The 12,246-nt window shown below is 33.1% G+C and overlaps 1 protein-coding gene across 1 annotated transcript; it reads right to left on the minus strand.

The window, feature by feature from the left end:
* Positions 1–8,970: 8,970 nt before the first annotated feature.
* On the minus strand, positions 8,971–10,050 carry LOC144434964 (somatostatin receptor type 2-like). The gene has a single exon (XM_078123494.1). It carries the CDS (start codon positions 10,048–10,050, stop codon positions 8,971–8,973), a length of 1,080 nt encoding a protein of 359 aa, XP_077979620.1.
* Between the last annotated feature and the right edge of the window lie 2,196 nt (positions 10,051–12,246).

Raw genomic sequence — 12,246 nt, forward strand, 5'->3', positions numbered from 1 at the left:
GTATGACAGTGCACATTTTCGAGAGGAAATTCTTAATAATCTTGCCAAAAATTCAAACTTTGTTATTTATCTATATTCTGGTCAAATGTTCATGTATGTGTAGATCAAGATTGCATCCCAAGGATGGAATTATGCTCTTCTTTTTGAATTATGAAATTAGTTGTAATATTTTTGCTGTCATGAAACAGATGTTTGATTTTAAGGGTTACCATTTCCATATTGTAAATTGTTTACTGAATTTGAACTCCAGAGCCCCATGCTTCAGTGTCATGCTGTTTGGTTGCCTGCTTTTTAGTGATTGGAACAAGATTAAAACTAAGGTTAATCACAATAGTTCACTCTTCAATCCCCGAGAGACACAGAGGCAATTATTCTAACATGACAATGTGAGTAAGGCGCACAAACTTCTTTGCATGCCAAAAACCAAGTCATTCCTTGTATAATTTGTATATCCCAGATGGCAGATACCATATGTGTATATCATTGGAGAATATTGTTCGTGTTGCGTATGGTATCCTTGGGTCTTGTTTTCTGATAACATTGACTTTTATAAGTGCCACCCCCCCTCTTCCCTCTGTTGATGGTGGGGATATTTATATATGAAAGAAATTGTACATTTTATTTGCTGTCTTCAATTTGTCATATGGGATTGTTATTCCTAGATGTCAAGTTTATAATGTCCTTTTGTGTTTACAAAAAATGTGCACAATATCTTCAAATCATAGGCAATGCATAGTACTATCTTAGAGATTAATAACCAGTATTTAGTGCAATTAAGTCATCTTTTGTTCTAGATATCAAATGAGACCTTACCCATCGAGAAAAAGTATATAACGAAAATGATAACTTAATGAAAATAAATGAGAAAGAAATTTTGCTTTGAATCAAGTAGGAGAAGTTTCATAGAAAGATTATTAGTGTTGTGTGTCAGATGAGAGTAAAAGATTATGGACCGTCAGGATACTGATAATAATGTTGCAGTTTTAAATTTCAAATGGATACCGTTTGAAATTGCCATACAGTTGTCTTTTGAAGTACATGGGATTGTATAATATTGCCAAAAAGAAAAACTGGAAAATGAACACAACTTGAAAGCTGAACATCATGTTCATAGCTGATCCAATTGTTGGGTCTTTTAGATCAACTTTTAGGTTAATCAGATCTTTGTGGATATATTTGGCAAATTTTATTTCCAAACTTGTAGACTGTGCCACTTGAAATGTAAATCCTTTACTTGACCTCTACACAGTCGAATACAGTACCATTCCTCTAGGGTCACCATGTTGTCAGAGTCAAATCCATGCAATTTGGCTAAACCAGACTTAATTAATAGAACTGTCATCTCAGTGAAGATATATTGTACTTTTACCCTCTGTGTCTGACAGTGCCTCCTGCTACGATATGCACATTCACCTAACACATATACAGAATGTGTTGTAAGCCATTCCAGTGACTTGAAGCAAACAGCAGAGTAGCTACAATCATTTAATCATAAGTCATACTGATTGCCTAGACACAAGCACTCATGTAGAAACATTCTATTTGGAGTTTGATTGAGTTGCCTTGTGTCATTATCATCACGCAGTAATGGTATACCACAGTTGTAGTACATGACAACAATATCTATCTCGAAATACAGCTCAAACATTTTTACAGAGAATAAAATTATATTTTCTTTCTTGATTGTAATAATTTGAATAAAAGTCTAGAAGAGAGATTAGAACACTTGTATATACTTAAGATAATTCAATGATTTATTCGCTAATACTATAATATATATTTATTAATTTGTCAAGTTTTTTTCATATAGTGTACCTACTTTTGATAATGAATTGATTGCAATTACCAATAGTTAGATGACCACTACTCGTTTAGTAACTTTTATGTCTCAAATAAATTTTCATTGAATAGATTTGATATGATCCTGAGTGATTTATTGGTTGCATTGATATCGTAAATAGTAACATTTAATTTAGTACATTTTGGGGTTGAGGAAGGGAAGTGAGGTGATATTATGGGTAGATATATATACTGAAATTTGATTTGGAAAGAATGATAGGTAGCAAAGTCATTATTTGCTGCATATCTACCCGTTTATCTACCCATATATTACTGAGCTTCTTTCACTAAATCACCATTATGATACGCTAATACGTCCCCACGTGCTGGGTACTGCATTTGCTGGTTCCTGCATACTACACAGGTAGCTAGTAATCACATCTAGTACTCTCATTGGCTGAGATGATTGACCAACCAAAACACTGTAAAAGATCGTGGCAATATGTAGACATTTCCATGATAATTCAATATGGTGGATCCAAATGGTGATTTCTAGTTATCTGCAGTCTCACAGGAAGTGATAGGTCATGATATGACGCAGGGACCAGCGAAGGTACAGCATTCCTTTTGTATATGCACTTTAGCTGCCTATGTACCTCCAAGTCCCTCTACATCACCATCAATGATTTGACAATTTTAGCTTAATATTACGCATGATGTCTAGAAATATTATATGATTACACGATGTGTTCACACTTAAAGTTACAGTCATGAATTTACCAAAACTTATTTTAAAAAATGAAACATGGCAGAATGCTGTAGAGTTTGTTATATTCCAAGGCCTACAATGAGTAGGTGTGTGGTGAAATATACATGTACTATAACTTGTTAACCAATCAAATTATAGTCATCACAGCAGTATTTTTTAATTACATAACATGTGATAATACTTTATTTAACCTCAAAGGAGACGTACATTAACAATGTTTATATATACCAACACGAATCGTTATATTAGCACAAACAAGCAATACGAAAAAAAGGTAAAACTACCAATAAACTTAGCACAACACTTATAAAGCTTAGCATGCATAATTAAGTGTGATGTAATGGAAAAACTAATAATAACTTCTTTAGGAAGTGTTGTTAAAGGTGTTGTTAGATAATTTCAAAATGTGCCATGAGAATCAAATACATTTATATCAATGAAAATGACAATTTCAAGTGTATGAGACTTTTTTGGGAATATACAAAATTGATCATAATTACACAATATTGATAATGACATTTTCGAGCACATTTACAAATATTGGATGAACATTATATAGGTATCGAAAAATAATCTTGTCTCACACACACTTAGAACTAATATTAAGGTTCCATTAGTAATACAGAATATGGAACATGTTTATATGTACCATTGTGGTTGTAATAACACTTTTGACAAACCTAGAATTGAGGTAGTGTCTATCGTGAAAATCTACAATATCTCAGAAAATACAATACAGAGAGACTCGTTGTCTATCCCCAGGCATATTTGATTCAAACATTTTGCTTGCATCATTAGATTTGACGTTGATATTGCGGTCAGGTCTCTAAATCAAGCATGTTCTTTTCATATCACACTCACTGCAGTATTTGAATACGGTTATTTTTTCTTAATTCTTATATAAACGAGACATATAAATGGGCACATCCACATGAATTATCTTGATAAATTACCACTTTTGACGCGACTGTAAATGACGGCCATATATGTTAAATAATACAATACTTGATTCAAATAGCTGGGTTTATGTCTTTGATGACGACTTGTCAGTTTTAGTACAAAGTTTCGGTATTAGGTCCCGAATGTGGTTGTCCTAAAGTATGATCCCATGTGTGTGTGTGTGTGTTTATATATATATATATATATATATATATATATATATATATATATATATATATATATATATATATATATATATATATATATATATATATATATATATATATATATATATATATATATATATAACATGGCGTATTTGCCATACGTTTAACCTTAGGCAGGTTTCGTTAATCTTGCATGCTTACTTTAAGCAACCAAACGTTTGTGACAATCACTAATGACGTATCCAGTAACCATTGTAAAGTGAATTTTCCGAATTTGTGATCTCTTTTTAAGGTAATAACGAGCCAATGAAACTTATCATTATTGTCTATCTTCTATTGATCATGCCGATACCCTTTAAAAGAAGTTTTTTTAATGGAGTGAAATCGATAATGATATACCATCTATATGCTTTAGTACATTACTAACGCTCCGTCAATTTTGACCCATCTTTTTGATGGGAAAGTCAACATTGTCACGAAAACACTCAATGAAACACTTGTAAAATGAGCGAATAATATTTCGTTGGAATAAATCATGTGTTTAAAGTAAAGGTTAACATTGTCAGGAAAAACACACTTTAAAATATGAAATAATCATATTTCGTCGGAATATAGTCAGATGATTCAAAGTCTGCACAGTAATTATTCCACTTAATGGAAACATAGATGCAAAATGTTACTTCCCTAATGCACAAGATTCAATTAACACTAAAAATAACTGCAATACTCGAAGATATAGCACGTTCAACCGACCCCTTAAATCTTTATCAGTGTAAAATTCCACCGAGAAAAGGGTAATAATAAATATAACTGAGCTGAAATAGTGTCATTCTCATATTTCCCATTTGGCACTTGTGTATTCTGCTTTAAATGGAATCAGTCTTGATCTCTATCCCTTCTTGATTATGTACATGTCCACTTGCAGGAAAATCAAAATTTCCCGACACTTATTGTTTAACAACTTTCCTAGTATAGTATTACACAAAAAGTGAAAACTTACAAAACGCATAACACAACATAAATCATTTATGGCAATAATGTGTATACTTTAATAACCTCGTTCTTACGGGTAATGCGCGAGACGGGGGTGGAATTATTACAACAGTTTTCGTTCGTCCATCATAACCATTTCTGCATGCAATATCAGATTCCATACAAATCTGGCACAAAGGTGACTTATGATAGAGGAAGTGTGCAGATAACTTTCACGACATCATGGCAGCATTTACCGTTCTCAAACATTGTAATAGATGGTTGTCTTTTTAATAAGAAATTGAACTCTACATCGAAATGTTAGTGTCAACGGCCAAAATCGAACTATTTCTCGACATCACAGACACTTTCCGGTAATTAATTGTATGTAAATTCTCCCAAATCTTATGCAAAGGGGATACAGCTGACTGGACACATACATGCATAAATGCTTCATTGGTACAAGCACATTTAGTTTTTACTGAATGGTGATGGTGATGTTATAAACATCGCAATGTTTGTACAATAGTTCAGGAACCTTATAATCTATACCTCTATCATTGGCAGATGCCTATATAAGGAAACATAAAACACCCATTGAGCTGTAATTAATACCGACAGAATATACTCAGCCAATATTAGTATTAATGGGCTGACAAATCAAATCAGGTATTTTAAATATATTGAAGTAATGCCTCTGCCAAAATGATTTAGTTTAGACAACATTGATAAATATTCCCATTTCGTCAGATTTTCAAAATGACGTTCTGTATATCAAAATGTAACATGCGCAGAGAGCTTACACCATGGAAAGTCACATGATAACACCTGGTCTACTTTGCGTTTTATTTTCTTAAAAGATGTGTTTTGCTGATTTCAAAAATCTTGGATAAACAGTTATTGCTTTGAAGTTTTGCCACCAGCACACTGTTTTGTTAGAGATAACCAAAATATGAAGATGATGATGTAAAATGTATCACATTTACTATGAAAATGAAAACCTAAAATAGATCAGAATTTAGATATAATTGCTGATATTGCACGATGCATTGTATCAGATGTAGACGCAGCGCTTGTCTTCTCTGGTGATTTCAAGTTCTTTCAGCTTTACCAGTTAGTCACACATAAGCACAATTCCACGAAATGACCAGCAATTTTTGTAATATTAAACACTTTATTCCGAAATTTAAAAACCAATGTAATAATCATATATTTAAACATATCATTTTATTACTAAAGACACATATAGCCTAAGTAAGATTAAATGCAATTGAGTGAATATTAAATGCAAAATCTTATCGATTCGTTGATACACCAATGTGCAAAAATATACTTTTTGAACATTAATTTGAACATTTTTGTAGATATAAATTGATCAACATGTCAAGGTAACGTTACTGCTCATACTTCTTTTTTCAAATAATCTCCGAGATACATGTAAAATATTTGAAACATATAGTTACGTTTAAAAACATATTACGCACATATTTACGATTTGCAATAAATTGAATGGTACAACTTTCATAATTGCATGTATATCTTAAAATCAAAACATGCACACACACACACACACACACACACACACACACACACACACATTTTACTCCCTCCAAATATTGACTCTATATATTTCTACCTCACAAAAAAAACAATACCGTGCCACTGCGATACGATCGTTCCATATGGTTGAATATTAATAACAAACATACCGTGAAATTAATTGCAAGTGCAGACGGTACACCCCGAAAACGTAAACGAATATGTATGTACAACAGAGTATACTTTGTTTTATGTCACCATTCTTTTGTATAACTGTTTACATTGCTAGACTTCACGTATTTACACGGATTTTGAAGACATCAGATGCCAGGTTTATTCATTATATCATATCTGGAGAAGAATTTGCTCGAACAAAACGACACAAAGAAATAATGAGGATGATGCCCATTGTTATACATGATAATAATTTTTAGAGAAACCTGTATTTGTCTAATTAGAAAACCAATGCTTTGAAGGAAATTATATACATATTCCTTGTGGTTTTATGTCTAGTACTCTAGTTCTTGGGCGAAATTTGCATATTAATGTCTTAATTTGATATTATTTAACAAACTTTATATTTATATTTATATTGTGTATTGAATATCATAAATTGAATACCGCTTAGAATACTTACTTATTAAAGGATGTAATATAGGACTTTTGTTTTATAACGCAAACTATATTAATTAGCATAACTAGGATAAGCATTATCCCAAAAATGCTGCCTAAATACAATGAAATTTGGTACACATATTATTTGCTATTATCTTTAGGGTTTTGATAAAGCTGTTGAATATCAACAATTTATTAAAGGTACTTAATGATGATGATGATGATGATGATGATGATGATGATGATGATGATAATGATTATGATGATGATGATGATAATGATGATGATGATGATGATGATGATGATGATGATGATGATGATTATTATTATTATTATTATTATTATTAGTAGTAGTAGTAGTAGTAGTAGTATTGAATAGTTAATTTTCCATATTTAGTTGTAGGATTTTGCCTAAAATGAAGTGAATCAATATGCAATAAATTATTTAGTGAAATGCACGTAGATTGGCTGATATATAACTAAGTAAATGTTAGTTTTCCATATATATCGACTGGAATTACTTCAATGAAGAGAAGCAATATGCAATCAATTATCCATTACAATGCCTTTTTATTGATTTATATAATCAACATTATAATGAAGTAATTTAGTTTTATTGAATCAGCAATAAGAATCTAACTACGGGAGTACTTTTAGTTCACGGGAGCACTTACAGTTGACATATAATTTTCACTTCGGCAGATTATAACGTTGAAGCTAATTCAAAACAACCCAAGCAATGCGCTTTTTCAAAACACAATTCATATGTTTGGATTAAAAAAGTGAAAGGGATCACAGTAATATGCTGACAATATCGCTTTTCAAGTAACTACCTAGAGAAAACTATCTTAATATTTACCATCCGACACTATAACATTTCACACCATACATATTTTATACCTGTCTGGTCTGTGATTTCACAGTTCACGTAATGGCAACGGTCAGCAACAATACTCTAACAACATTCTGTGTGAACTACTCTCTATCTTTTTTTTTGCACATACATTGAGTTTCAGGTGATAGTGAATTGCTTTCAGCAAACTTAACACGAGCAAATATTGTGTAGTGAATAAATTATCTATACGACCATTAATACCTTATCAGTTTTTCAGGCTAAATTACTTAGTACGTGTATAAATGTTTTGAGACTATTGGATTTGTCAGGTAGTATGTACAAAGTCATTCAAATTACATTGCACACACGCGGCAAATATGAAGCCCTCGGGTCAGATTGTTTTGTTTTACGGGACTGGTGCTTAAATGAATACTGTTACAGTTGTTATAGGCATGTGTTATCAAGGGTTAGCTTTACTCCATCAATCAATAGATAGATAGACAGATAGTCATCACCATATCTTTAGAATATTGTGATAGTGTACTTCTATATTCCTCAGTATTTTCAGTTCAGTTCGTTATTTCGCTTCTACTTTCAGCTTAGGAACAATGACTTATAGAAGATATCGTAATATAAATCGTACTGTCGATATGAGTCGTGGTTATATACAATGATCGTACTGAATTCAAAATTATTATTAGTTATTAAATTGAACACGTTACTATTTATGAAACTGTGTAAGACGTTGATAAGAAGTTTATAAGTTACCATAGTATTAAATTGATAATTATTACTTATGAAACTGTGTCATATAAGATGGTGATATGAAAATAAGCCTTTAGATGGAAATGGGACTGTTATTATGTACATCGAATATCTCTCTGTAGAATGTGTCTTAAGGACCAGTTTCCCTGAAAATCAAAATTCATAAATCTCACTAAACTTCGCTTTGTTCCTGGTCCTTTTGAAATGATAAAAGAAATTCAGGTGTTGCTTTCAAGGAAATCAACAATCTTTTATTTTCCTCTAGTCTAACAAGTAACACAGTAGTCGGCGGCCATATTAGATTTAAAAAATCGTCTTAATTTTGATGTCATTTTGACCTGTAAAAATTGTATGGTGAACTCTCATTTTTGTCCTTGAGAACAAGTTTTTGTCCTCTTAAACAATTTTACACAAAAGGTTTATTTCGGAGGCGAATAATGCTGTCATTTCATAAGTCAAACAACATGATGTAGAATAACTTCGACACATATGTAAGGTACAGTGGGATTAAATTGGGTTAAGTGGAAGTTCTAATGACCCTCCCCTCGCCAATAAATTTAGTATTATATTACACTAAATGTACATAGTTATTAGCGAGCAGTATTCGATCGATCAACGTTGACATCGGTAGCAATCGTAGCGATAGACCCTCCACCGTCTCTACCCCCAGAGTTTCTGTTTTGTTTTGTATTTGCGTCAATATCGGCATCGTGAAGCCTTTTACACTTGAGCACACTCAAGAAACATTTCCGAAAGTTTTCACTCATGAAGGAGTATATAAGTGGATTGACACTGCTATTGAAATAACTTATGCACAAAGTAAAGTAGAACGTTATGACAAATTCTTTGCTTCTGTATGTGTCTGATGGATTGTCTAACACATACAACTGTATCACGTAAAACGGTGTCCAACACACGACGAACACAAAGATAACCGTAAGAACCATGCGGGCGACCTTCTTGGTTGGTCTTTTGTTATCACTTTCTCCAATGGGCCCTACCCCTGTGTAAAGACGCCGTATCATCAGTAAATAACACACAAGGATGACAATCACTGGACATACCAGTCCTGAAACGAACATGTATATGATGAAGGCTGTGTTCATGGCTTGGTTTGGCCATTTTATGCCGCATACAGTTAAACCCGAGGACGGGTTGACTGTCGTTTTGGTGTACAACCACAGAGGCATTACGGTTACGGTGGATAAAAACCAAATGGAAATGTTTACTCCAATAGCCGTGTTAACAGTTCGAACTTTCATACTTCTGATTGGATGAACTATAGCCAGGTAGCGATCTATGGCCATGGCTGTTAAACAGTATATACCGGTAGTTTGGTTAAGCCCATCCACCGCCATTACGACTTTACACCAAGCAAAGCCAAAGGGCCATTCAAAGGTAGCCTGTTGGTATGCTATGAAAGGAATGGTAAACATGAAGAATAGGTCTGCTATTGCCAAACTCAAAATATAAACATTTGCAACGGTCTTCATCTTATTGTGTTTTAATATCACATATATCACGAGGCTGTTTCCAACGACGCCAAATAAACAGATCAAACCGAAGACAACAGGGATGGCAATCTCTATAGGACCGTAGTCGGGAACCGAATAATTTGCAAGCACTGCAGTTGTAGTATTTACATAGCTATTTGTTACAGTACCTTCCATTCTGGTGTATAGATTATACAAAACTTGAGACCTTTTACAAGAACAAAATCCAATAGGTATATATTGGTGGCGACAGCGATTATAAATGTATCTTGTTGATGCGATTCTATACACACAAAATCTTCCGAGCGATATCTTGTGCTTTAACCAGTACCAGATTTATAGAGAGAGCTCTGCTTACATGGAAACGGTACTATGTTTAAATTTGATCGGACCAATCTACCTGTAATATACAAAGACAGTCAATTAGCATTGGCCTATTGCATAAAAGTACAGTGGTGACGCAGAGTGATGTTTATCATAATCTAACGAGTGATTATTCTTGCCAGCATATGTATGCATATTGGGGGCACTTCCTTGTCTCGTAGCCATTACGAAGGAATATATAGTCAGCAGCAGTACAATGCGATACAATACATCAGACACTTGAATGCCTTTTTCCAGTGGGAAAATAAATGTACGTAATACTTTGGAAGCAGTTTCTGTAAAGGTTATTTATATTGGAGAATATAATTGTTCATGATTCCAAGAATCAATATTAAACGGTAAAGTAGAGTTACTTTTGAACAGTCAATTGCAAGCGATCGCGGCCTTTCGATCCACGCTGATCTCAATCTTTATCAGTACCGTTAAATTATGTCATTTTCTTCTGTCGTGATCAATCATATATATATTTGTTTTTAAGATTTTCACAAATCTCGGACATAATTTTCATTTTGATGTATATTTCAACTTACTTGTCCTATTTCGAACATTATTTTCATCCTGAGACATATTTCGAAATATGATGTCGTATTTGATTGACGCACCTGTTCACAACATTCTGCTCAGAGATGATATACTGAACATGCAGCCAGGATTAAGATCAACATATTCAATGATACTGCTTACCAAAGGAAATACCCACAGGATACTACTCGCTCGAATGATTGTTCAAATTGAACTGCTCGACTGTAACTGGCGTTTTTATATCCATGGAAGAGTACATTATAATACTATTGAAACGCTTCTAAAACCTCATCGTCAGTACTAGTAATCCGTGTAGGCTTAATAATAATGTATTGTTAGTAGGATATAAACGACTCACTCTCGAGTCTAATCGACTAACTTAAGTGAACAAACACGACTTCGGAATCAAAATAATGAACATCATTAATCACAACAATTATTTACTCAGTAATGTGAATTTTACATCCATATCATTATTAATATTTTGAATAATGGGTGATTTATCCTTTCGGGTGCGACCATAGAGGGAAGATTGTCAACTTATAGGCAGACAAAATTATTGCCTGCTAACTTGGTCTGTCATGATCATGTTATTTACTATGATATTCCAAATGGAATATATTGAAGAATAGAGATGTTTACATACCATGATATTAATGGACATTATTCTACTCGCTTAATGTGTAATATATGTTGACTGCATATTAGGAATGGCGTATTTTATCCATCATGTTTGTTAAAATTTATGGTAATTTAACAACATTCATTTAGCAAATACATACTAGGAAGCATCATCAATGTTAGTGATTCATCGCTTAATAGCAGGATACGATATATCAACACAAAAACTCATCATAACTGATTCACTGAGTAATTTTGCTTTGCGGCGAAATAGGTGACTATATATTAGGAAAGGTTCCTTATTACTCCGAAACAGGGTTGGAATGGAAACTACGTTTCAAGATCAACTTTTCGCCATTATGCAGAAATTAACATCCGAAAGGTAGTGATAATTGCCTCTTTAAGGTATTTATCGTTGTGTACATGCATCGGTTAATATATCAATTTCTCGGGATATACGTATACAGACAGCTTCATGATCAATAGGTGATTTCTTGGGAAGAAATATCTTCGTAGCTTTCTAACATTTACAAGGTCTATCAATGTGTGCAACAATGAAATGTATTCTATTAATGTCATATCACTAGGTAAGTAATAAGTATTTATAGGCCGGCTGGTATTACAGGGTTGCTCTATTAAGTATTGTCACGTACTGGCTCCGTCAATAGCTGTACGGTAAATAGTTGTTACTTCTAGGTTCCCTAAAATGGACACGGCGCAATTACAAAACTAAGTGCAGTAAGCTTATCGAAATGTAGAATCTCACAGATGATGTTGTTGATGATGGTGAAAATATCTATTATTGATCTGAACGTCCTTAATTAAGTCCCCTGTGTTGATTTACGA

Source organism: Glandiceps talaboti, chromosome 5 (assembly GCF_964340395.1).
Source record: "Glandiceps talaboti chromosome 5, keGlaTala1.1, whole genome shotgun sequence".
NCBI lineage: Eukaryota > Metazoa > Hemichordata > Enteropneusta > Spengelidae > Glandiceps > Glandiceps talaboti.

Coding starts and splice junctions, on each gene's coding strand:
- LOC144434964 (XM_078123494.1), bottom strand. CDS start 10,050: ATGGAAGGTACTGTAACAAATAGCTATGTAAATACTACAACTGCAGTG.